At 48.8% G+C, this 26354-nt stretch overlaps 1 protein-coding gene across 1 annotated transcript; it reads left to right on the top strand.

The window, feature by feature from the left end:
* Positions 1 to 11919: 11919 nt before the first annotated feature.
* Positions 11920 to 17568, top strand: LOC112884981. The gene is made up of 7 exons (XM_025950642.1): positions 11920 to 12268; positions 13384 to 13692; positions 14542 to 14750; positions 14821 to 14869; positions 15032 to 15121; positions 15224 to 15286; positions 15427 to 17568. The coding sequence occupies exons 1-7, from the start codon at positions 12101 to 12103 to the stop codon at positions 17083 to 17085; spliced, it is 2547 nt and encodes an 848-aa protein (XP_025806427.1). The 5' UTR covers positions 11920 to 12100; the 3' UTR covers positions 17086 to 17568.
* The last annotated feature ends 8786 nt before the right edge of the window (positions 17569 to 26354 follow it).

Below are 26354 nucleotides of genomic sequence, written 5' to 3'. Positions count from 1 at the left end.
AGGCTGGCTTCATCGAAGAGGTCTACCACCCAGTGTGGTTGGCCAATCCGATCGTCATCCCGAAGGATAATGGGAAGCTTTGGATGTGCATTGACTACACCAATCTTAATAAGGCATGTCCAAAAGACCCTTATCCACTTTCTCGAATAGATCAAATTGTAGACTCTACCTCCGGGTGTGACTTGCTCTCCTTCATAGATGCCTATTCTGGTTTTCACCAAACCAAAATGGCTAAACATGATAGGAAGCATACTGCTTTTGTAACAGTGGATGGTCTTTATTGTTATATTGTAATGCCATATGGACTGCTTAATGCTCTACCCACCTTTGCTCGTGCAATGAACATCACTTTAGGTGATTTGGTTAGAGATACAGTTGAGGTGTATGTCGATGACATCGTTGTGAAGACTAGAGAGTCGAATTCCCTTCTAGAAAATTTAGCTCAAGTCTTCAACAAGCTATGCGCGACCTCCACAAAGCTTAACCTCGAGTAATGTGTCTTCGGCGGGAAAGCTCCTTGGGTTTCTGGTGTCACACCGGGGGATTGAGGCGAACCCGGATAAGATCCGAGCAATCGAGGCAATGAGACCCCCTGCGCGTCTCAAGGACGTGCAAAGGTTGACGGGGTCCCTTGTAGCCCTTAGCCTCTTCATCTGGAGGCTGGCAGAGAGGGCCCTTCCCTTCTTCAAGCTGATGAGAGGGTCCGGTCCATTCACATGGACTGATGAGGCAGAGCAAGCCTTCCAGGAGATGAAGCAGTACCTCACCTCCCTGCCGGTCCTGGTAGCACCGGACCCAGGTGAGACACTGTTTCTTTACCTTGCAGCAACGACTGAAGTGATCAGCATGGTGCTGGTCGATGAGAAGTCCGAGCAACTCTTGCAGGGGGCCTCCGTGGTCCCCCCTGTAGGAGGTGGAGATCCGGCCTCCACCAGTGTGACAACCGACCCTGCTTCGGAGGGCTCGGCCTGGTCCAGACCCGAAGAAGAATCAGGTGACCTGGGGTCCGGTGTGTCCCCAGCTCAAACAGAAGGACCCAGTCTGGCTGGCAAAGTCAAGACTATCCAAAAGCCAGTCTACTACGTTAGCGAGGTCCTTCATGAAGCAAAGGCCAGGTATCCTGAGACGCATAAGCTCCTTTATGCTATACTCATTGCATCCCGGAAGCTCCGTCATTATTTCCAGGCACATAAGATTGTGGTGGTGACCTCCTATCCTCTGAGGGACATACTCCACAATTCCAACGCCACGGGCAATATCACCAAGTGGGCAGCAGAGCTTGCTAGATTTCGACTCGACTTCCAGCCACGCCATGCTATCAAGAGCCAGGTCCTCGCTGACTTTGTTGCGGAGTGGACACCAGCACCAAGCATCCTAGGGGGTCCGGACCATGGGTCGGACCCCCCACCTCCAGAAGCTAGGGCTCCGGTGTTCACCGGACCCCACTGGACGCTCTTCTTCGACGGGTCCGCATGCAACAAGAAGGCAGGGGCTGACGTGGTCCTCATCAACCCACACAGCGAGCAAGTGAAGTATATGGTGCTCCTCGACTTTGAGACCACCAACAACATGGCGGAGTATGAGGCCTTAATCTTCGGACTCATGGTGGCCCTGTCCCTGGGGGTCCGGGAGCTTCTGGTCAAAGGGGACTCTCAACTCGTCATCAGGCAGGTCCAGGGCGAGTGTTGCTGCAACAATCCCCAGCTCGTAGCTTACCTCATCCACGTGAGGAAGCTGGAGAAGGACATGGATGTGCTGGAACTGCAACACGTTCCACGCGAGAGCAACTCAGTGGCGGATGCACTCTCCGCGAAGGCATCGACTCAAGCACCCGTGCCAGAGAGCGTTTTCCAAAGACGTCTGCTGAAGCCTTCCACCCAGCCTGCCAGTCTGGGTGATGGGGGTCGAACTAGCACCTCGAAGCTAGCGGTCCCGGCGGCGCTCCATCCATGGAAACCGCCAAGGGTTGTGTGCACCCTCGAGGGTCCCGAAGACCTCAGGGAGCCGCACCTAGTTTCTCAGGAAGGTCCCGATGCATGGATCTCCAAGATCCGGGACTACCTGAAAGATAATTTCCTTCTTGAAGACCAGGCATTCACTGAGCGCATAGTGTGGTTGGCTAAGCGATACACGGTGGTAGAAGGGGATCTCTATCGCCGTGGCGCCAACAGCATCCTCATGCGGTGCAACACCCGAGAAGAGGGCTGCGACTTGCTCGTAAAGATCCATGGAGGCGAGTGCGGAAGTCATTCTTCATCCCGCACACTGGTCGGTAAGGCCTTTCGGATTGTTTTTTATTGGCCGACAGCGCTCCAGGATGCAGCTGAGCTGGTAAGGTCCTGCAAAGCATGCCAGTTCCATGCAAAACAGATACACACTCCAGCTCATGCACTGCAGATGATTCCACCCTCTTGGCCCTTCGCTGCATGGGGATTGGATATCTTGGGACCTTTCCCTAGGGCCATCGGCGAGTACCGGTACCTCTACGTCGCCATCGACAAGTTCACCAAGTGGCCGGAAGCAACCCCTGTGGTCAACATTACCAGGGCATCAGCGACCACCTTCCTCGAGTCAGTTGTATGTCGGTTCGGGATCCCGAACCGGATTATCACTGACAACGGGACTCAGTTCATAAACCAATACTTCCAAGAGTACTGCGAAGATATTGGTATCCAGCTCTGTTTCGCCTCCGTGGCGCATCCCAGGAGCAATGGCCAAGTCGAGCGGGCTAATGCTGAGATCCTTAGAGGGCTCAAGATCCGGACCTACAACGATCTTGAGAAACATGGCGCAAAGTGGGTTGACCAACTTCCAAGTGTGCTGTGGGGGAACTAGACCACACCCAGCCGGGCGATTGGGGAGATCCCTTTTTTCCTGGTCTATGGGGCCGAAGCATGCCTTTCCCCGGAGATCACCATGGGCTTGCTACGAGTCCAAGCTTTCAATGAGCATTTGCAGGAGCAGCAGCGTCGTCAAGATGTAGACCTCGTCGACGAGCGAAGATGGTGAGCAGCAGTCTGAAATGCATGGTACAACCAAGCGCACCGGCGTTACCATCAACGGTTCGTGCATAGTAGAGAGCTCCGGGTTAGGGACCTAGTCCTAAGGCGAATCCTGAACCTAGAAGGGCTACACAAACTCTCCCCCAGTTGGGAGGGTCCCTTCAAGGTAATGAAGGTGTGCCGACCTGGATCTGTTCGTTTGGCTACGGAGGAAGGCATGCAGCTACCCAACCTGTGGAATATTGATCACCACCGTAAGTTCTACCCTTAGGGGCCTAGCTGAGAGAAAATTCTTTCCTTTGTAATTGGTAGCATCCCTGTGCGGACCAGGTCGGTGGAGGTCCGTCCCCGTAAACTCGGTCCCTGGCGTACATCGCACACTCTGTCTATGCCAATTTATTATGGAAGAATTTGTTCTCAGTATGTCTTTAAGGCTTATGCGATTCTGTTTTTCCCTTGTTTCTTACTTCGCTAACCCCCACGTGGTCCCTTATTCCCATGATGTGCCCGAGGCCTACTTTGAGTTGCTACGTTGCGTCTCAGCCCCAGGACCTCTGATTCACAGGAGGGAAGGGACCGGCTTTCTAGAATCTGGCTTCATGGAAACGTGCTTGTCCTTTGCTGGGGTCCAGAGTTGTGTAGCCGCTTAGCCTGGTTCTGTACCCTAAGCCTACACGCCCTGCCCCCCTAGGATAAGCACCGTAGTACCTCGAACCACGGACCCGGAAACCCGGCCCCCTTCAATCCTTGAACCTAGGTCCTGGTGCTCTGATCCGCTATGCAACCCAATGGACCCTCACCGGCGAAGTCCGGACCCCATGGGAAAGATTGCTAAGCAACGATTCTAAGTTATGTGCAGGACCTCGGTTTAATGGTAGCTAGTCCCAATTCATCACGACTACCTCCTAGGGGGCCAAAGGACCTCGGCAAGCCTGAAGGCACATGACAGAATCGGCAATCGGAAAAACAGCTAAGTATTCTCACAAATAGATACATAAAATGGCTAAGTCTTGTTTCTTGCGAAGCAAATACATTACTCATTATGTACAAAGCATTACATTACATTACATTACATAAAAAAAAGAGAGGAGCTACTCCTATTGTTCTGGTGGTCTGGGGGGATCCCTTCTCCTTACAAGTCCGGGGCGGCGCTCGATGTGGGACACCATGATGTCAACCGCCTCTTGCACTCCTTCCCGTGCGGCCACCGCCTTGCTCGAATGGGGCCAACCAGGATTTGAGTCAGCGGAATAGCGGGGTCGTGGCTCCGGAAGCAGGTAAGAATGTACTTCGCCGTCGCCCGAGCAACCACTCGCCCTTCGGTCTCCAGGCAGTCGAGGATGGCGGACTCCATGCGTAGCAGCCGCTCGGCGGTGGAGTCCAGCACCGGGAGAATGGTGCCAAGCGAAGGAGGGGCTTCGGTGACCTGGATGGGACTAATCCCAAGGGCATCCAGGGAGGAGTTCGTTTCACCAACCCACCTCACAACCCGATTGATCCCGGCGCTCTGCTCCGCCAGGAGTTCCTCCACCTTGGCTTCCCTCTCCTGGAACGCCGTCTCCCTCACCTGGAGGGCTGTCTCCCGCTCCTTGAGCCCCTGGGTCCGGGTCGCCAGCTCTTCCCGGTGGGCGGCGAGACTGGCTTTCTCCTCCGCCACAGCCACCTCCTGTTCCTAGAGGGTAGCACGCTGCTCTTCGATCAACTTCAACATAGCTTTGGCGTGGTTGGTCAGGTCGAGAGCAGCCTTCGTCCTCTCCTCTATCGCGAGCTCCTGCTCGATCATCACCTTCTCCCGCTGGGCGGCCGCCTTCTCCCGTCGGGCGACCACCGCCTCCCGGTCGAGGGTCCTGCGCATCTGCACCTGCAGTTCGTCGCGCTCCTGCTCGAGGTGGGCTCACTCCTCGGCGTAGCGGGAGGTGACCGTCTTGATGCGCTCCCCCAGGCGGCGTTCCCAGTCGGAGAGTCGGTGGTTCTCTGCCTCCAGCTCCTCCCACTCCAGCCGGAGGCCCTCCTCGATCTCCACCATCACCCGTTGGCTCTTGGCCATGAGGCGGGAGAGTGGAACCTTCACTGGCTTCGGGAGGAGGTGCCTCCCGTACACCACCTCCGGTTCATCCTCCTGCACAGGTTGTGGGTCGGAGCTGGGGACCTCCTCGATCTCCAGGGTAGCTGCCTCCTCCTAGGGTGTGGCTTCGGCCTCCCGAGGTGTGGCCTCGGGCTCTGGACCTCCGGGTCCGGACCCTACCGGTGCTGGCGGGGACGGTGGCCTTGCTGGTGCTGTCGCCGACTTCCCAGCAGGTGGAGATGGAACTGGCTGGGTGCCGGACCCCCCGACCAGTGAATCACCAACAGGCACAGAGGATGTGTCTGGAAAGAGGGCCCTGGCACACACCAACGAGTTTAGGACCCAGAAATTAAATGGAACAAAGAAAATCATGAGTAAGCTGCTTACTCGAAGTCAGGCCAGACCCAATCTCCCTGGGTGATCGGGGATCCTCCTTTCTCGCGGAAGATTCCCCGGTCGTCTGGTGCCCCCCGCTCCCCCCCCCCCCCGGCCGAGGGTGCTCTCGGCGGCGAGGGCGGGGCCTGTGGCCCTGGCTGTAGTGGTGCTGACGGCGTCGCCTGGTGCTGCGGTGTTGGCTGCGGCGGTGGAGGTTGTTGCTGTAGTGAAGACCGCCGCGCCTCCTCCGGCCTCCCCGGCGGGTGCGGGTGCTGCGACGGTGGTGGCGGAGCCTGGCTGCTGCCCTGCCCCTCCGGCTCCGCCGTCCTCTGGCGCTTGGGGGGCCGGCTCCCCCATGAAGGACCCGTCGCCGCGCTGGAGTCTCCGTGACCTGGACCCCTCCTCTTGGCTACTCCGGGTGGTGGCCGCTCCCCACGCCTCGTCGTCTCTCTGGGTCAGGGTGGCGCCCATATTGTGCTTGTGGCGGTGCTCCGGCTCCGTTCCTTCCCTTTACCCTTCCCGGCAGGGGCCGGACCTCCGTGGCTGGGCCCGCCGGGACCCTGGTCGGTGTGTTGCTGGCGGTCGGGCGAGGTGCCGGGGATCCGGATCCCACGATTGGGGTCACCTCCCACCTGCCGGACCGCCAGGCCGCCCTCGTCAAGGGTGGGCATCGACGCCAGGACCGCCGACCGCATTGCCTGGTCCTCGCACAGGGCCTTGATTTCCTTCGGGAGCACCAGGGACTCCGGGGTGTATGTCTCGCTGGTCATCGCCCGGACTGAAGCCTCCAGCTCCGCGCGAGTCAGATATGTGCCGGGCCCGCGCATGATCCTGCAGCAGTCGTTCGACCCCATGTACATGCAGGCCATCCTGGACCGCTGCTGCAGGGGAGCAATGCGACGCCTCAGGAAATCACCCAGCACCATCATGGACGTCAGGCCGCACCTCGCCAGAGTTTTGACCCGGCTTAGGACCGGGTCGAGCTCCTCCGGCAACTCCTGCTTGGCCTTTCAGGTGCTGCGATCACTGAGGGGTCCTTCCGTCAGCAGCTCCAGGCGGTCGTTGGCGTCGGTCGTGGCGATGACCTAGCCGTCATGCCAGTCCTCCCACTTGGCGCTGGAGAAGGCGCTAATGTAGGAGCCGGCCATCCCTTGTCGGAGCTAGAAGTAGTAGGCACCGATCTCGTGCTTGCTCCTCCCTGACCCGACCAGGGCATACAAATACCTGAAGACGGCGATGCAGGGACGGACCCCCACAAACATCTCCATGAAGTGGGCGAAGACGGCCACGAGGAGGATGGAGTGGGGGGTGAGGTGCTGAAGCTGAAGGCCGAACTCCTCCAAGAGCAGGAGGAAGAAGGAAGAGATCGGTAGCATCAGCCCGCACATGGTGTACGAGTTGAAGAGGACGAATTCCCCAGCGTCTAGGTCGTTGAGGGGAATGGAGCCTGCTCGGATCTTCCCGGTGAGCTCCGGCATGGTCCACCCCAGGAGACGGCTCATCGAGTCGAGCTGGCTCTCACGCTGGAAGCGGGGGGGGGGGGGGTGCGAAGCAGAGACATGGCGGTGGTTGCTACTTTGCGAAGGCTCGAATCGAAAGGAGGCGGAGGAGGAAGAAATGCTGAGCGCAAAAAGCAGATCGCAAATGTGCGTGCGGAGACGAAAGGGCGCTGCGGCATCTGGAGAAGGCAAGAGCGTAAAGGTAGCCGATCTCTGCGGCACCCGCTTTTAAGTAAAGCTGCTCACCTCTTCAAACTCCACGGCGACCGAGGAGAAGCCGAAGGGTTGCCTACACCAGGCCCCCGTCTCTCACCCTCTATGATCGGTGGGCCCAGGCTCGCCAGTCGAAGAAGCGGCCGCTGGAGGTAGGGGAAAAGGCGGAATCCGAACCGCCAGAGCCGCGGGACGAGCTCGAATAAGACAAGAACCTAAACCGTCTGGCGTGCGGAGCGCGGGCGGGGGACGGGCCCCCCGGGGACACCGCCGAGGGGGAAAGGACTTTCCTGCTCCTTCACAACGGGTGCAAGTTGTCTACCCGGCGCAACGCTGGGATATGGCCCCACCTACAGGTTCGTTCCTCTCCCGAGGTGGGCCCGGGGGCCTCTGTCGATACATACGGACAGGGGTACCTCCTGCTAGGGTGTCCAGCTCTGGCATGGGCACCAAGCGCATCGTGGTGGATGCGCACCACCACATGCTCTGCCGCCTTTCCTCGATCATCGCCAAGGAGCTGTTCAACAACCAGAAGGTCGTAGTAGTCCGCTGTGAGGAGATCTGCCTTTCCGCAGGCCTCGCCTGTTAGTAAGTCCTCTGACGGTATGTCCAACCAGATGGGCGCAAGATTATCCATGACCTCACCCTTGCCTTCCGGGTGGCGAGGTGTACGGTCCGGGCCTGCAGCTGGGATCATGGTCCCCGGACCTTCCCCGTGCCCTTATAGGCCTGGCGTCTCCACGTACTCATAAGGGCAGGGTGCTCTGGTATGGCCTCCACGGGCCCGGACCACCTGGGGGGTCCGGTGCCGCCACGTGTGGGGGCCAGACCCCTACGGGCCTGTCCACCCGGACTGGCCTCGGGGGCCCGGACCTCCCTTTTCCCTGGGAAGGGGTCCGGGGATGCCATGTGCCGCCTCAAGCTGCTGAGGAGGCGACTGCGGGGCCAACCCTGCCACGCGCCCAAGACAGGGCATGGCCTGTCCACTGCCACACTGGGCAGGTGTGCTGACACCACGGTAAGCCCGCCTGTTTCCAACGCGGCGCGTCGCATCACTGTGCACTGTACATGGGCAGGAGGCGTGCAGTCAACTCACGGTGCCACACGCGTGAGCAAGGGGTGATGATGGTTTGCTGCAGGAGAGCTGAGGCGTGCACTATGACAGTGTGCGCGGAGGCAACGGCGCGGCGGGTCAGCGCGGCCTCTTCGCCTGTCAGAGGGTACTGACCCAACAGCGACAGCACGACTTCCACTGTGCGTAACGCTGACAGTAGGTGTTGTGCCGGTAAGGCGGCACATGACCATATCATGGCTATAGATACGCATATCAACTTCTCGATCGAGAGGACTACAGGGAAGAGCTGGAGAGGAAGATCTCCATATCTCTCGTATTACAGGCTCCAGTCGCCGGGCCCACCTGTCGGGGCCCCGCACAGTGTGTGCACTCCCCTTAGTCTATAAAAGGGAGAGTGCACTCGTTAGAACACAAGCCCTCTTAGGTTCTGAGAAGGTCGAATAAGGTTCAGATAGACTTTCTCAAGCAATACAACACACAAGTGGACATAGGGTATTACGCTCCGGCAGCCCGAACCACTCTAAATCCCTATGCCTTTTCCGTGTTCATCCACCCTCTGATCAAGCGCTCCTAGGTCTCCACCAAACTCATCCTAGACTAGGATTAGGCAGGTGCGTTCCGCCACCCGACTGGAGATTTCCTTCGACAGGTTTGGATGGCTCATCCAGCATGTCCTGGTAGCATCCTCCCTATAAATAGAAGTAGCAACCACCATTTGAGACTTAGGTTTCGTTTAGATGTAAGTTAGCTGCTGCTACTTCCTTGTGAACGCGTGTGTCAGCTAGACCACTTGTTTTACTTGTTTCAGAACCACAACTTCGTGTGTATTAGATTCATCCTTTGGGCAAGGTCTGTATACTGTTTTTTTGTCCACTTGTTTTTGATGTTCTTCGATTTGCTTGCAGGTTCAAGGTTGTTCTTGGCATAGCAAGAATAACACAAATCGAAGGCGGTGTAACTGTCGCTAAGGCGCATCCCCTTGTGGTGTTGTAGTCGGGCAGCGCAACATCGATCCTCCTTCAAATCGAATTACCCCCCACTCTTATCGAAAGAATAGGAACAAATCTAAGCGGGTTCTATCAGGACACGTACAAATCGATCATGGAAACTTTATTAGCAAGGACTTAAAAAAGAAAATGTATCTTAATATTTTCTTTTAGATTTTCTTGTTTAACAAGTTTGTGATGGTTAATTGGTTGTAACCAATTAGGATTCTTTTTGTTTAGAGTATAAATATAGACGACCAGAGCTTGTAATCTATCTCTCGATCAACATATCAATACAATTTTCCTCTTGGCTCAACGTCAAACCCTAGGAGTAGGAGTAATGTAGCTATTTGGCGTCTTCTTCAGTGAATAGGGCTACATCGCCTTGATCTTTGGTTCGCTTGCAAGCATTGCCATCCTCAGGTGCTCTAGGCTTTGATTACCGACGCATCGCTATAACTTCATCTAGTTCATCTACCAGTTTTCGACTCCTATCATGTTTTATAAGGCTGCATTGTTTGATATCTTGCTAGATCTAAAAGAATCACAATTATCTTGACCTTGTTTAGATCTATTAGCTTATATTTATTCAATCTGTTGCTTAGCTACTAGCAAAAGATTGATTTTATTAATGAAAGCCATCAGATTAGTTCTCATTAGCTGATAATTTCTTGCCTTGGTCTTTACTAAGCCCTTACCGAGCTTTTATCTCATCGCATTTACATTCATCGGCTAGTGACTTTTAAGTCTACCGTCCTGCTGCCAGCGCTGTCTTTGGTTAGGTCCGATCCGACTGGTGGTGACGCTAGATTAATTGTCATCAGCTTGCTGGTCTTATTTATGATGATTTATTTGTTCGGCGATCACTCAGTTTGTTGATTCTATTTGCCTGTCAATGGGCACCTAAATGCTTAATTATTGCATCGGCTATTGGTCGTTGGCTCTATATACTTCAATTCTATCATCTAGTCAACAGATCTTCATATATATTATTTGTCCAAGTGTTATATCGGCTCATCTTTGTGATTTTATTAACTGGTCAATACTATATTATTACACACCTTATCAATTGAATAAACAAACTGACTCGAACGCCCCGAATCTCAAGAAGCTAAGAACCTGCACTGGAGTTAAGAACCTGCACTGGAGTTAAGCAGATCTCTCCAGGCTAGTGTGTTGCGCACGAGGAATCATCATCAGATCGAGTTTTCGCATCAACAACATCCAAACCCTTTTTCAAACCTCCTTCCATGTTGTAGTACAAGATTCATACTACAACTTTCATTTTGGCCAAATTTTCACTGTTTAAAAATATTTTAAATTTGAAGTCCCAAAGATGGCTACTTGGCCACATCTCTTATCACATGAATTTGATCCAAATTCAATCCTTTTGGCTAGGATTTGAAGTTATTTTACTCATTTGACCTTCTCATGGTCTTTACTACTATTTTGCATCCCTTTCACAACTTGGCACTTTCAAATTTTCAAATTCTCAAATTTGGATGAATTCTGCTCAACTTTGACCAAAGTTTGAAGAAATCATCACATGCACTTCTTTTTCCCTAACAAATCCTAATTCTTTTCAGTGGTCACTAGGGTATTAATTACTTTCCAAATTCATGGGATGTCAGAGTGGATCCCACGGCTGTTAATGCTACAGTGTTAACAACAACCATCTCCATCCTTCCAGCCAAACATAGAACATGCATGAGATAAAAAAAACAAAGAATAAGGATCATTCCATCCCTCCTAACCAAATAAGATCAGGATGACTCATTCCTAGATCAGGGGCTGGAATCCTCACATCCCATCTAGTCCATGTAACTATGTGATCTTGTACTATGTGCAGCTAGAAATGAAGTGATATATAATCGTATGTATATTCAAGGAATAACCAGGAGCCGACCCAAGGCCCGGTGAGCTTGGGCACTTGCCCCGGCTCCTTGCTGAGACCTACTGCGTCGAGCAAGTAGACCTGCTGCATAGATCAGCCAGGTAGAAAGAAATACTGGGTATGTGCAGACCAACCCAAACATTCTCAACCCTATAGCTTATTCATGCTGAAAAAGCTTGACTGAGATATTTCTGTGGAGTGAAGGGTATTCTAATTCTAAAAATATACATGACAAAATACCAGCGAGGGTTGTTGCGCGTGATGGTTTTATTTACTAATTTTTATTGTTGTCATGTTGAGATTTTCTATGTGTTATGTTGTTAACGCATATTTTATTTTAATATCAAAGGAGACAATTTTTCTTAGTCCATGCATATTTGCATTTGTATTGAGCAATAATTCTAATTTCAAAACTACTCTCTCCGTTTTAAATTGTAGGTCAATTGGCAAATCAAAAAACATAAATTTTACTATGTATAGACATAATATATATAGCAAAATCTATGACTAGATTTGCTAAAACGATCAATAAACTAGGAATGATGATAGTTTAGTTTTGTCATTGAAGCTGTCTTCTTGGTGTTTGAGCCCTTACAATTTTTATCAATTAAATTTAAAAATATGGATTCAGTGGAGTATGTTACTGCTCTTCTGAATGGCAAGTAGCCTAAAACAAACGTTTTCTTTTTCCCTTTTTTCAACGAGCCTCATAAAACTTGGGTCTCAAGGTATTCGAAGCGTCCAAGAAGCATCGACCCCATTTGGTCTTCGTAGCTCCCATTTTTGCACGATAAAAGCCAACGAGGCCGAGGCAACCGGGCGGAGCGAGCCCTCCTGCCCCGTGCGCAAAGCCGGAACTCCAAAAGTCGTGAGCGAGGGAAAGGAAAAAAAAAACAAGAAAAAGAAACCAAACCGCCCCTCGCCCTCTCGAACCTTCTCCCCTTCCTCTCCCCCGCCGCCGCCGGGACCGATCTCCGCCGCCTCGCCGACCATGGACGACTCCTGCGCGGTGTGCGCGGAAACGCTGGAGTGGGTGGCCTACGGGCCGTGCGGGCACCGCGATGTGTGCTCCACCTGCGTCGTCCGCCTCCGCTTCGTCATGGACGACAAGAAGTGCTGCATCTGCAAGACCGTCTGCCCCTCCGTCTTCGTCACCAAGGTTCGTCCCTCTAGGATTTGCTCTCGCCCTCCGGACCAGTTCCAGAGTTCCTGATCCGTGGTGTGGTGGTGTGGTTGCGCCGCTTGATCTTGGGGTCGTCTAGGGTTTCGGTTGGGCTGCCAGATTGGTCCTTGCTAGAGGAGCTAGATGCGTAATTGGTCTTGTTCCGCTGTTCGCATCATGGTTTAGTTTAGGTAATAGAGCTAAACATACGAGGATTTTGGTTTCCTGTAGCCCGATGTAGTCAGCTTAGGTCTTCGTATGATGTAGTGATTGGATGTTCGTGGCTTTGAACCGGTCTTAGTGTGACTGCTCACTGGGAAGGATGCAAGCATCAGTTTATCACTGTAATTTTGGTTTATCAGATGATTGGTAAGCCAAGTAATTGAATTGTTATAGATTTTGCTAATAGGTATTTTTGGTTTTGAGGGTGCCAGTGCTGAAATTCTACATTTTTTTCTGTTACACTTGTGTGAACAGAATGACTTGCTAGCCTGCTAGGGTTTATAATACTATTTATGCAAAGAAAACTTTTTCTATGGTAAATTTCACCAATGAGTGTATTTTCTTAGTTAACCACAGTTATTCCTGATTCAGATTATGAATAGATGAAATATCTTTTTCTGTTATTTTGTGTACTTCTAATTTGATGAATTTGTTTATCCTGTAGGGATATTGGTAGTGAACTGTTAGTTGCCTTTCCTATTTTCACTTTGTAAATTTGACTAGAATCATAGTGGACCATGCTGCCCTGGTGAAGTTAATTTTGAACTTTCATGTGTTCTGCATTGTTAAGGCTACTGTTTTCTGAAATTAGTATGGCTGACAGACATTTCTCTCAACTTTTGAATTTGTGTGAAACTAATCCTGTACTGCACCTCTAATATGTGGGTATCAAATGTGACCAACAAGAAACTGATGTGAGTTGTGAGCTTCTATCTGTATATCCAGCATTTTGCACAATTTGATTCACAGGAAACTGTACGTTACCAAAGAACACTTAGAAATGTCCAAATACTGTTTTGAAACTAATATTTTCCTTTTAAGAAACAATAAGATTAAATATTAGTAGTATCCATGCGAATATAATTATTTTTTATCTTCCCATTTCACAGGCCTTGGGTGAATACACGAGAGTGGTCAATGATTTCTCTGTGTTTCCCACTGGGGTAAACGAGGGCAAGGCAGGGGATTTCTGGTACCATGAGGATACACAGGCATACTTTGATGACGCGGAACACTACAAGATGATACGAGCAATGTGTCGGCTTTCTTGTAGTGTTTGTGACAATGCAGAGGATCAGGTTGCTCTTGCTGCTCAAGCAAAGCGCAGAAGTAAGTTCAGGAGCATAGATCAACTGAAGGGACATTTGTTCCATGTGCATAGGTTGCACATGTGCAATCTTTGCTTGGAGGGGAGGAAGGTGAAATACTTGACGAACTATACTTTGCTTATTGTTGTGTGTTAGGAATGGGCACTGAATTGTGTTCTTCTTGTGTCATCAACTCTTACTGAGTTGATTTCATGGGTTATGCTGACAAATTTAACATGAAACTATAGGTCATATTTTGGAATGGTCTAGCTGATTTTCCCTTGTCCCATGTTTCACACATAAGGTTTTCTTTTCTAGGTCCCTTCATTTTGTATGTGCAGTGCAGTATTGTTTATCTTCTCTATCCACATATGATGATGGTACCTATGCTATAACTTACCTGTTGAACTGTTATGTCTTGGTGAAATCTACAGAAATGTATGTTGAATTGGAAAATATTGCTGTTTATATTAATGCTGTGCAGATACTTTGTGCATTGATTTGAGGTTGTCATTTTCAGACATCTCAACCTGCTGGAGACTGTCGAAATGAAGAGCCTATTTTTTTATCAGATTTCAAATGTCATTAAACCTTTTTATTCTTTACAATTTATAGTTGACATGGTTGACATTGTGCTATGCATTGGTTATGTGGGTCTTGGGTCAATAAACTATCCGATGGTGTATTTAGTACTATACATACTGTTGTTCGATCTTTAATCTTATATTATCTTTGTTTATCTACCTCCCTTGTGTTGCTTTATTCACTGTCATATGAGTGTTTATTAAAAATATTTGTTAGGCATTATTGTTCTATGGTCTAAATTTTAAAACTTTGGATTTATAACTGTACTCTAAATTTGACTTACTGTGATTGCTGCAATAGATTTTCAAATACAAAATGACAATTTTTTATAGACTTGATTATATATTGAAATACTTTGTATGTGCTGTTTTGTAGGTGTTCATTTGTGAGCAAAAGCTTTATTCAAGGTCCCAGTTAACTCAGCATATGAAAACTGGTGACTCTGAAGTGGATGGCTCTGAGGTAGAGCGTAGTGGTTTTGCTGGGCACCCGATGTGTGAGTTCTGCAAAAGTTCATTTTATGGAGATAATGAGCTATACACACATATGTCCAGAGAACACTATTCTTGCCACATATGTCAACGGTATACTGCAACCTTTGTCCTTAGCTAAGCTTAGCCAACATTTTACTTGATGTGTTTGTGATGTTTACAGGCAGCATCCTGGGCAGTATGACTATTTCCAGAACTATGACGACCTTGAGGTATGTTGTACCAGAGATTATCTATTTAGGGGTGTATCTGTTATCCTATGTCTATGTAGCAAATTTTCTTCTAATTGTGCCCTGACTGAGGCGCATTGCATTACAGCCCTTTGGAAAGTGATTATAACTGCATTCTCATAATGCTCTTTCAATTTAATTTAGTTGCATTTTCGGAAAGATCATTTCCTCTGTGAAGATGAAACATGTTTGGCAAAGAAGTTTGTTGTCTTCCCGAGTGAGGCGGAGCTCAAGGCAAGTTGTATGAGTTTGATTTGCTAATATTTATCAGCACATTAAATGCATGTGCCTATGTTCTTTTTTCGTTTCTTGCTGATGAGCAGTGTCTTTCAACAGAGACATAATGCAATGGAGCATGGTGGGCGGATGTCTCGTGCTCAGAGGAATGCTGCTCTTCAGGTGTGAATTTGGTTATAGCATTTTTGTTTCCTTTTGTGGTTTCCCTATCCAATGTATCTGTCTTATTATTAGTAAAAGACTCAGTACAACATTGTTACTTTATTTTGTTTGGGCTAAGTTTTCTAATTTGTCTCTTTCAGATACCTACCAGTTTTATATATCGCAGAAATGAGCAAGACCAACGGCGTGGCGGAGGTAGGGGGCGTACTGCTCACCATGATGGAACTGAGAGTTATATCTCATCATCTGGGCAGAATGGCCGTGCAACCACTGACAATGGCCATGTGGGCCGTGTTGAGAATGTTTCAGGGTCTTTGCAGTCCTTAAGTGTTGGTTCTAGCTCTGGAGGAGCAGAAGTTGGTTCAAGGACTGGACGAGTACTTGAACAGTTGTCCTTTCCACCTCTTTCAGACCTAGATATTCCTGATACTAGAGTTGACTCTGTTCCTGATGAAACCTCATTTCCTTCATTGTCAGAGCAGCAATCCAGATATGCTCTTGCTCTCAATCAGAGTGTAAGAGGCGCTGCAAGGTTGGGGGATGAGTCATTATTCCCTCCTTTGCCTGGGTCTAGTAACAACAGGGGTCCTGCTTCAGCACAACAGGGGCTACAAAGTCTAGCCAAGAGCACACTTGCAGCAAGGCTTCAACAGCGTAGCAAGGGCCCCGTGAAAGTACTTCATACGGCTCGGCCTCGGCCTTCTGAGAATCCTGAATTGCTCCCTAGTTCCACCCAGACATGGCCTACACCTGATCAGGGACTACTCCTGCCTGGATCTTCTCAGCTTCGAATTGAAACTCAAGCAACAAGAGAAAATGGGTTCATGCCAGCTGCCTCCAGTAACTCGGCGTGGAATCCTGTTGCTCCAAACAAGATGAAGCATTCTGTTTCCACTCCTAATCTTGTGTCTGGTGGCTCCTCTGGCCAAGCGTCATCAAGTACAGCTTATGGTAGAAATAGAAGTCAAGAACCGCCTCAAGGTAGCCAAGCTTTGCCTGTTGCTGAGGATGTTCGTGCTGCAAACAAATCTCTTGTTGAAAGAATGCGTTCTGCTCTGGGAATGGATGAGGACAGGTACTCTGCATTCAAAGAGATTGCTGGTGAATACCGTCAAGGTATCATAGATACTTCAGAGTATCTTTCATATGTCGAGCAGTTTGGACTCTCGCACCTTGTTCCTGAAATGGCTAGGCTATTACCGGATCCTCAAAAGAAGAGGGAACTTGCTGATGCATATTATACGAACATACGGTTTAAAAGCCCTCAAGAAAATGGTGGAGGTGGAACCAGCTCACAAGAGGCCAGCCGTAAAAAGAAGGGTAAGGGAAAAGCTCCTGTTGTGGAAAGCGGTGCTGCTAAAGATGTGAAAGATGCACTAGCCGATAACTTTCTGGACACTGTAAGAAGGCTTCAATCAAACCACCAGGCTCAGGAAGGAGAGGCTGAGGTGTTGTCAAAGGATGGGTATCGACCTTCCAAGGGGGTCCAACTATCAGCTGGATCTTCATCTAGTCTTGACAGTGATACTGGTTTCAATTCAAAAGCTTCTGTTGCCAAAGATAATGCTGGCAAAGGAGGAGGCACTAGCAGCAGTAATAAGCAACCAAAGAAGACATCAAAGTTTCTCAGAGCTCGTTTAGGTGACAACTCATTAGCCACACTTGATTTAAGTCGTCCTAGTGCGAGTCCTGAACGACCTGAAAGAGAATCACAAGGCCCAAAGATGGGGTTGCCTGTTCGAGGTGCTTGGAAGAATGGTGGAGGGCAGAAACTCTTTTCGAGCAACGGAAGGAAGTAGAAAGTCATTTTACAGCTGCACTGACGTGTCCATATACCTGTTCAACAGTAGAGGGAAGCCCATTGCCAAATATGAGCATTTTGGGATTGGAGAAGACCACTGTTCTTCCAAGTTTGTCAGGTGAAACTCAAGGGTGGAAACTGAAGATGTAATGGCCTAATATCATTTTGCTCGCTGGAAACCTTGGTAGAATCCATCGGTAGTCAGTTGTTACATAAAGTCTGCTGAAGATTCTGGCTTGCGTGGCTGTCTCTTTTGTCATTTTGATTTCAGGCTGAGGGTGGCTTTCGACGGCACAGGCACTTTACATGCTGCCTGTTCTCAGATGTTCTTTACTATACAGGCTATTAAACCAAAAAGTGTTTTTAGCGGTTGCGTGCTTACCTCTTCTCTCTTGAGAGAACTCCGTGCATTTTGATATTCTTGTAGTGACCTCAGATGTTCTTTACTATGCAAGCTATTAAACCAAAAAGTTTTGCTGAACTTGAAGCCTACAGCCAAGTTGCAATGACCCTGAACAAGAATAATATTTATTCTTTTAGATGTCCAATGTCTCCAAAATCCTATTATATTGCGCGGGTAGAAAGGCCCAAAGGCCAACTTCATTTCGCTAGGCTTAAGCCGCGGAAAACGCGTAGCCAATACTAGAAGATGAGAAGAATTAGTGTTCGATTTGCAATCTCAGAAAAGTCTAAAACTAAGAGCAACTCCAACAGATTAGGTAAAAATTCTAGCTAAATGAAGAGATAAAAAATAAAAAGCTTCTCAAAGGTGGGGGAACCAACGGTCTCTCCAAATTTTAACTCTATCCGACCCTACTCGTCAGTGACCCTCCTCCATCCTTTGCCCTGTCCACAAGTCGCCTCTACCTCGCCGAAGGAGGACCAGCGGCAGCCCTCGCCGAAGGAGGAGGGGCAGCGGCGGCGACAGCCAGCGAAGGGAGGGAGGGGCGCCGGCGTGAGGGAGAGACCAGCGGCTCATGACGATGGCGGGAGGGCGGGGCTGGCGCGGGACGGCGGGGGCGGCGACGACGTGGGATGGTTGGGGCAGCGCGGGGGGAGCAGGCCGCGGGACCTGCGCAGGAGGCGGAAAGAGGGAGATGGCGAGCGGAATAGGTTCGGTTTATTTGCCTAGCGAGGGGAAGGAAATACCGTGCAGAATAGCTAGACGAGCAAAATACAGAGTCTGTTGGATCCGATTTTTGCTAAAATTTCTCCTTTTTTAGCTAACTCATTAGGGATACAAAGTCTGTTGGAGTTGCTCTTGTGACATGTAAGCTATATTTGTCATGTTTTCTTTTGTTAAAAATATATTCAAATATAATCTTATTGAAAAATTCAAACGACTTAAAAATCGGACATGGTTCATCAATATTCACCCGGAACCTATTAGGGACTTCAAAATATAGTGCTCGCTCAGCTAGTTTTGGTCGATTGCAGTTCTTTTTTTTGCTGCCCTTGCCAAAATTTCGTACCTCATGCAAACTTGGTGATAAACCAGCTGTTGTCCAAAATTTGCTGGTGTTAACAAATTTTTTTGTAAGATAATTGTTGGCAACGTGCCCCAAATTCCGTTGAGCCCTTCGAAACCACATTATTTCTTCTAAGTCTATTTTTCAACGGTAAATTTGGTCCAAACTCGGGTGATCCAAATCCTCGCCTTGTTGATCAATAGTTTGCAATTACCAAATACCAAAGATGGGAAGCATTGATGATCGCTTTGCCTCTTCAAGCATGTCAAGCAAAGGCCTATCGAGAGCCTATTGCAGGTGTAAAAACTGCTAAAATCGTTAGCCTATTTCACTCGAAAGTACTAGAAATTTTCTCCTGAAAATTTTGCGAGTTATATTTTACAAACCTGAATTAGCATCAAACATTAAAAGGATTTTACAAATATTAGTGAACTCGCTTGAAACTTTAAATTTTTCTTTTTTACATGAGATGTTAAACTTTAACAATTTTCCTGAAACCAGAAACCTTGAAACATTTTAATTAGATTATGTAGATTTTGTTACCATGACCTGAACATCTAATACTTTCATACATTTCTAATTTATAACACCCTTAATAGGAGTTTCAGTCTCATTAAATTGTATATCTTTGAGATTTTTTTAATGATGTAACAAAATCAGTAAACAACAAAGAATGAACCAGTTTCATCTAGATAAAACCATCTCTAAACAAACTCTTCACGAGTCATAGAATTAAGTGCTATGAGCGCATATGAAATAGTAAAGATGAAATACTATGCATTATAAAAGAATTTTATTCTATTTTGCTAACTTAGCATTCTTAGGTGGTGTTTGGTTGGCTATTTTGCCCCGTAAACGATTTACGGCGCCATCGGATTTTATTAGATATGTTTGGTCGGGTTAGCATGTAAATGATTCGCACCGTGATCCGATACGGCATTGTGTAAAGTCGATACTGCACCTTACCCTGCGTTATGCAATCTCATTACAGCGCACTTCAATCTTCGTGAATTCACATCGACGAGTGCGCCGTACAGTCCAGTGGCGACTCCGCTCCTCCCTCCCAGTCACGCGCCCATGCATAAGCCATTCAACCATCAACAACGCCTCCCCCTCCAGCCCGCCTCCTCCCCCTCCTAGTCCTCCTCATCCATCTCCCCTCCTCTCTCTCCTCCCGCCACCACCACCATGGCACCCTGTCCCCCGCTGCTGGCAGCGGCAGCGGCATCCCTCAGCTCGGCGTCGCTCGCCATCCTCCTAGCCTGCAACGCCATCCGCTTCCAACCGGCCTATGTCTCCACGCTCTTCGGCAACGGCTCCGACGCCTCCACCTCCGACCTCCTCGGCGCCACGCTCATCGCGCTCCATGTCCCCATCCCGCCCACCGTCTCCACGGCCAACTCCGTCCTCACCGCCTCCTTCAACTTGAACCTCTCCAACGCTGCCACCAGCTGCCTCACCTTCCTATGCGTCTCCTCCCGCCTTTAAAATCTTGCGGGTGGTATTTAATCCTATTACATGTGATGAACCAAACAAATGTTGCAATCCCTTAAATTGTAAAATAGCACTGCTTTCTAATTACGTTAACATTACCACTACTAAGGGCATGTATATTGCTATATGTCATTGGTCTTATAGGTTGTTCATGCATATCCACATATAATTTTTTATGATGTGGATGAAAGAGGGGGAGGAGAGACAACGAAGTGTCAGACCCGGGCCCACGGGACTGTGCACATGGCCTATGTCTTACAGGATAAGGGGTGGAGCATGGCCCACGCCCTACACCAGTTGTAACTACTCGTAGCATAGTAGAACTACTCATACAGTAGTAAAACTAGTTGGAGACAGTAAGAAACTACCCAAAAACTACTCAGGTAGGACTCCTGGGCTCGTATCCGACTGGGACTTCCATATAACCTTGTCCCCCCAAACTATATAAGGGTGGACAGAGACCCCCTCCAAATAGAAGATCACCCGATCACCACCTAAGGCAATACAAACCACACAGGACGTAGGGTATTACGCTCTCGACGGCCCGAACCTATCTAAACTTTGTGGTCCTTGCACCTTCAAATTCTTGATCTCGGCGACTCCCTACCTACAAACTCACCACCTCAGTTCTCGGTGGGCGTAGCGGTAAAACACCGATAGCTGGCGCGCCAGGTAGGGGTGTTCATCGAGCATCCACCGGAGAACTCGATGGCGTCTTTCAACTTCACTAGCGCCATGCTCGACGAGGACACAACTTTTGTCTTTTGCTCCTGGATCTACATCGCCAACGGCTTGGATGGCTTCAACAGCCACCTAGTTGACTTCAAGAAGCCGGAGGCCTCTACACCAACTCGACACCGTGACCTCAATGAGTTCATCGACAACCTCGACAAGTTGCTGCTCCCCGATCTGGTCCTGCCGATCGAAAAGATGTCCGTTTTTGATGCGACTTCCACTCGTGCTGCACCAGAACTAGTCGGATCGGACTCAAACCGATCTGAGGGGACAACACAATCCAAGTCCCTCTCCGACTTGGAGGAGGACTTAGATCTTCTGCTCAAGCTCAAGGACGTGGGAGCCACCGCCTGTCGAGGGCCCCCCGTTTTTGACAACTACTCGGACTCCAATGAAGAGTACTCGTCGTTTAGTACTACACCTTCAAGCTAGAGCCAGAAGGACTCGGAGACGAGGGAGCCACCGCTTGTTGGGGGCCCCCGCTTTTAAAAACCACTTGCAACCCGATGACTACCCCGAATCAATTTTGGGCAATCATCTGGGTTTAACCATAACATCTACGCTACAAGGCCGTTTCGTGTATTGGAAGGGCTTAGAGCCCTCTGAACTACTCGACTACGACTCCCGCATTGTGGCCTTCACGCAAGAACTGTCCTTCCAGGAGGGCAAACCTCTCTCTCCCATCGCGGAAGAGGGAGATGATAGCACAAAGCTACTCGAGTATAGCCATACGGCTAACAACTCGCTGGATCATCAAGTCTACATTGCCTCCCTTCGCAACCCGGATGATGACGAGCCGGGTCACCAGTACAACAACAAACCACTCGCGGACGTGTCTGCCGACGAGCCTACGGCGGACGCCCCCTAGGATGAGAACGAGGAGCACAGAAGGATTCGGTGGTTGAAGAACGCCAAGCGCGCCCAGCACAGGCGGAACATGGAAAATTGCGCTTGCAATCCAATGTACCAAAGGAGCCTCAACAACACTTTTGCAGTAGCCGCGGATCGGGAGTATCGTACACCGATTGGCGCCATTGCAGAAGTAGCGCTCCTAGCCCAACAATTACCAACCAACCCCCAGATACAAAGGCTGCAGTATCTAATCCAGCGCGCGCACGTGCAACTTGATGGGCAACATCCAGTGTCTTCCACTCAGAACTTGCCCTCGAGGTCTAAGGGCCATGGTGACATTGCGCTGATCAGTCGCACCCCCCGGAGGAGGCTCCGAGAACTAGAGGAACGACAGTTGCCAGCGCAGCAAGGGCCACCAGTCCGTGCGTAGCAACGCTGAACAAGAAGTACAACAATCTACTCGCCAACCTCGCAACCAACATGATGCAAGGCCTCAAGGCCAGGCTCCACCCCAGGCCAGCCTTCACGACACTCCCGCGGATCGGGAGTATCGTATGTAAGACCTGAGCACACGGGACTGTCCACATGGCACACTTCTCCTAGGATACAGGATGGGATATGGCCCACGCCCTACATCTGTTGTAACTACTCGTAATGCAGTAGGATTACTCATACAGTAGTGAAACTAGTTGGACACGGTAGGAAACTACTCGACAAGTACTCGGGTAGGACTCCTAGGCTTGTACCCGACAAGGACTTCTATGTAAACCTGTCCCCCTAGACTATATAAGGGCGGACAGGGACCCCCTCAGAGACAATCATCATTAAAGGCAATACAAACCACACAGGACATAGGGTATTACGCTCTCAGCGACCCGAACCTGTCTAAAACCTTGCGTTCCTTTGCATCTTTGAGTTCCTGATCTCGGCAACACCCTAACTACAAAATCACCACCTTGGGGGTATTCCTCGGTGGGCGTGGTGGTAGAACACCGATAGCTAGCGCTGCAGGTAGGGGTGTTCATCGAGCATCCACCGGAGAATTCGATGGCATCTTTCAACTTCACGAGCGCTGTGCTCAACGAGGGCACAACCTTCATCTTTGGCTCCTGGATCTGCATCGCCAACGGTTTGGGTGGCTTCAACAACCATCTAGTAATGAGGACATGCCTACCATTCACTCATCTTCAAATGAAACTCCACTTGATATAGCTGGTCCAATTACAAGGAGTAGAGCTAAACAATTGCAGAAGGAAATTCATTCTCAGGTGAACGCTAACCTTATGTTTAATAATCAGTCTATGTTGAATGAGCCTATGCTTTTGAGTTCTTGTTTCAATGTCCTTAGGAATGATGGAGTGTATGAACCAGCATGGGATCAAGATGGATTCAAGCCTCTGGACATCTGAACCAAGAAGCCTATGGTGTGCATGAATAAAATGGAGGTTCGTCACCTTAGCATGGGAATGCAACCAGAAGCTAGATGACTGACACATGGTACGAATTCCAAGCATCACTGTGGACAGAATACAAGGAGTTAGATGGTGTTCAATAAGTGGATGGAAGCGTCTTCAAGTCTACTTTCCAGTCCATCAAACGGTTCATTATTTGGATATCCTAATAAGGAGTTATGCTCATTTTAGTAACTGCTGCCAGAAGCTGAAACGACGCGCGAACCAGCCACGAAATCCACTAGAGCATGCGCATGCAGCCATTTACTCAAAACTGAACGCCCCTATCTCTATATATATCTTGTACTAGACAATGAAAAGTCAGATCTTATTTTATTGAATTCAGATACACAAACTCGTGGAGTTTTGTTTATGCGTGAGTCTTGAGAGGCTTGCAACATTTGTTCTTTCGATTCCTGAGGGAGTTGTAGAACGCCGAACTGCGGTTCACCCAGTTCGTGCCTTCACGTCTATAGGGCGTGATTGCGTGGGCTGTTACGTTGTTACGTGGAAGGGTGATTGTCTCGGTAGTTCGTCGCGTGGACAGCCTCGCGGTGCGCTGCCTCTTCACCAGGTCACGCAGCGACAATTTATCAAGTTCGCAGATCCTACGAGAAGATCGGGCCACAACAAATTGCTACACGTGCTGCCTAGACGTGAGCATATCATCTGGTATCACAGCCTCCGTTTCCTCAGTAGGATTGTTCTTGTTTCTGGTAGGATAGATTTTATATACCTACTGTCCACTAATAGCCAAAAAGAAAACCTACAGCCCAAATTCATACGTGCTACTGATTTTGTAGTTTGCTTTATCGAGTTTTAATCCTTTAAGATTTGTCTAGTTGCTGAATTTTTTCCCCTCATTGTTCTAGCTGTTATCTTTGTTCCATCCCATCCTTGATCTGATCGTCTTTGCTTGCTGCATATATATAACAAAAAAAAATACCCACCCGTCCCACCCTTGTTTTCTACCCGCCACATATTCCCCTTCCGAGTTTCTTGTTTTTGTGCTGCACTATCCATCTTGGTTGATCCTTGTGCGCCCCTCAGTTGAAAGTTTTGCTGTGTTGTCACAAATCTTAAAAGAAAAGATGTATATTGGTCAAAAGAAGGACTGAAAACAACGAGTTCTTGTTCAAAAAAAAAGAAAAGGAAAGAAAAGAAATAAAAGAGAATTGTGTTCAGCACACCAAAAAGGGGTTTGGGCAGCAACAAGTTTCGTTTGGTGCAATTGGTGTTCATCTATCCACTTCCTACATCGTGTTCCTTTCTTTGTGCATCTTTTCCTTTATATTCAGCAACTTAGACTTGTGTTCTTGGATTATTATTCAGTTTTGCATAACTACATTTATCAGCGCATTCCACTTACATATTACCCCACCAAGCTCCACTTAAAACGCACCGTGAGTTGTTGCACCATCGTTGCTGTTACAATCACTCTTCCACTACAAATTGCAGCCCCGGTTCTTGCTCTTTTCAGGGAGAGAAAGAACTTGTTTTGTAAGTGGTGAGGGAGTGATTCCACATATATTTTGTCCTATTACTCTCTCTCTTTGTTACTAACATGGCAGGAAATGAAGATTCCCCTTCTCACACTGTGTCTGCACAAGAAATTCAGGAAGTGCGTGCACAAATGCAACAATTGATGCAAGGGATGCAAGCGCTTCAACGATCACTACAGCAGCAACATGGGGAGCATCCACCTCATGATGATGAACACATTGAGGATGATGATCAACATGCCGGTGGCGGTGGTGGTGGTCGTGGCCGAGGATTCGCTGCTGGTTTTGATAACTTTGCAGGTGGCCGTGGCCGAGGATTTGCTGCTGGTTTTGGTCGTGCACGACGTGTTCCTGTTGGGCATCCTCCTGATCTTGATGCTGAAACATTTTCAAATTATAGTGCTGAACATGGAGGTGATCCTTATGGTCGCCGTGGTGCATATGATGATCATGGTGGTGATAACTTTGGCCGTTTTGGAGCCCGTGGTCGTTATGGTGATCACCGTCGACGTCATCATGAACGACGTCACAATGATGATGGTTTGGGCAAGGTTAAAGTGTCCATTCCTCCATTCAGCGGCAAGGAGAATGCTGATGATTACTTTGAATGGGAAACCAAAGTGGAGCAACTATTTGATTTGTATGAATACCCTGCTGAAAAGAAGGCAAAGCTTGCAGCCATTGAGTTTAAAGGTTATGCCATAACTTGGTGGAATCAGGTCCGTACTGAATATCAAAGAGTTGGGCATGATCGTATAACTTGGGAAGACATGAAGAGGGAAATGAGACGTCGTTTTGTTCCTGCATATTATTCTCGTGATCTACATTTGAAACTGAAACGTCTTGTGCAAGGTACTCGCAGTGTTGATGAATATTTTCAGGAATTGGAAATGTGCTTACTTCGTACAGGGATAACTGAGGATGAGGAATCAACAATGGCTCGGTTTCTGGTTGGCCTCAATAAACCCATTGCTGATAAAGTGGATATGACAAATTACACTTGTCTCACTGAGTTGGTTCATTTTGCAAAGAGGGCTGAACGACAAGTTGCTACGTCTTACAAATACAATGCTTCATGGCGTCATTCCCAACAGCAAGGGGATGTCACTCCTCAATTCCAACAGCAAGGAGCTGCAACGCCCAAATCCTCATCTCGTGGAACAAATAGATCCATTCCACCTTCTTCCAAACAATTGGATACGAAAGGTAAAGCTGTGAGTTCAAATCAGCCCACTTCTTCTACTGCAGCCACCCAACGCAAGACAAGCAAGATTGAGTGTTTTAAGTGTGGTGGTCATGGGCATAAACAAGCTGAATGTCCCAATCGTCGTACTATTATTGCCCTTGCTGATGGTTCTTATGATTCACAAAGTGAAGAGGAGGATGAGCTTACCAATGTATTTTCAGATTTTAATCTTGACACTTGTGAGTATTCAGCAGAGGATGGTACATTTGAGCTAGGTCTGAATTGTTTAGCAATTCAACCTATTCCAACTTTTGCTCACAATGACATGTTACAAGATGTTATTTCTCCATCTTCTGACGAGATTACTAGTGCTGATTTTGATGAGTTGCTTGCTGATTTTCCTGATTTCGAGCCTTCTACAATGAATACACCATCTCCTTCTTTGGTGGTTAGGAGAGTTCTTTCCACTCAGTTTGTTGCTGCTGAACAAGGACAATGCCATAATTTATTTCAGTCCCGATGCAAAGTACAAGGCCAAGTGTGCCGTTTCATCATAGATGGTGGGAGCTGCAATAATA

The sequence above is a fragment of the Panicum hallii genome, chromosome 3 (genome assembly GCF_002211085.1).
Source record: "Panicum hallii strain FIL2 chromosome 3, PHallii_v3.1, whole genome shotgun sequence".
Lineage (NCBI taxonomy): Eukaryota > Viridiplantae > Streptophyta > Magnoliopsida > Poales > Poaceae > Panicum > Panicum hallii.
This window is presented reverse-complemented; position numbering and strand designations above follow the sequence as displayed.

Coding starts and splice junctions, on each gene's coding strand:
- LOC112884981 (XM_025950642.1), top strand. CDS start 12,101: ATGGACGACTCCTGCGCGGTGTGCGCGGAAACGCTGGAGTGGGTGGCC. Junction 14,751..14,820: donor TCTTGCCACATATGTCAACG/GTATACTGCAAC, acceptor TGATGTTTACAG/GCAGCATCCTGGGCAGTATG. Junction 15,287..15,426: donor AGAGGAATGCTGCTCTTCAG/GTGTGAATTTGG, acceptor TGTCTCTTTCAG/ATACCTACCAGTTTTATATA.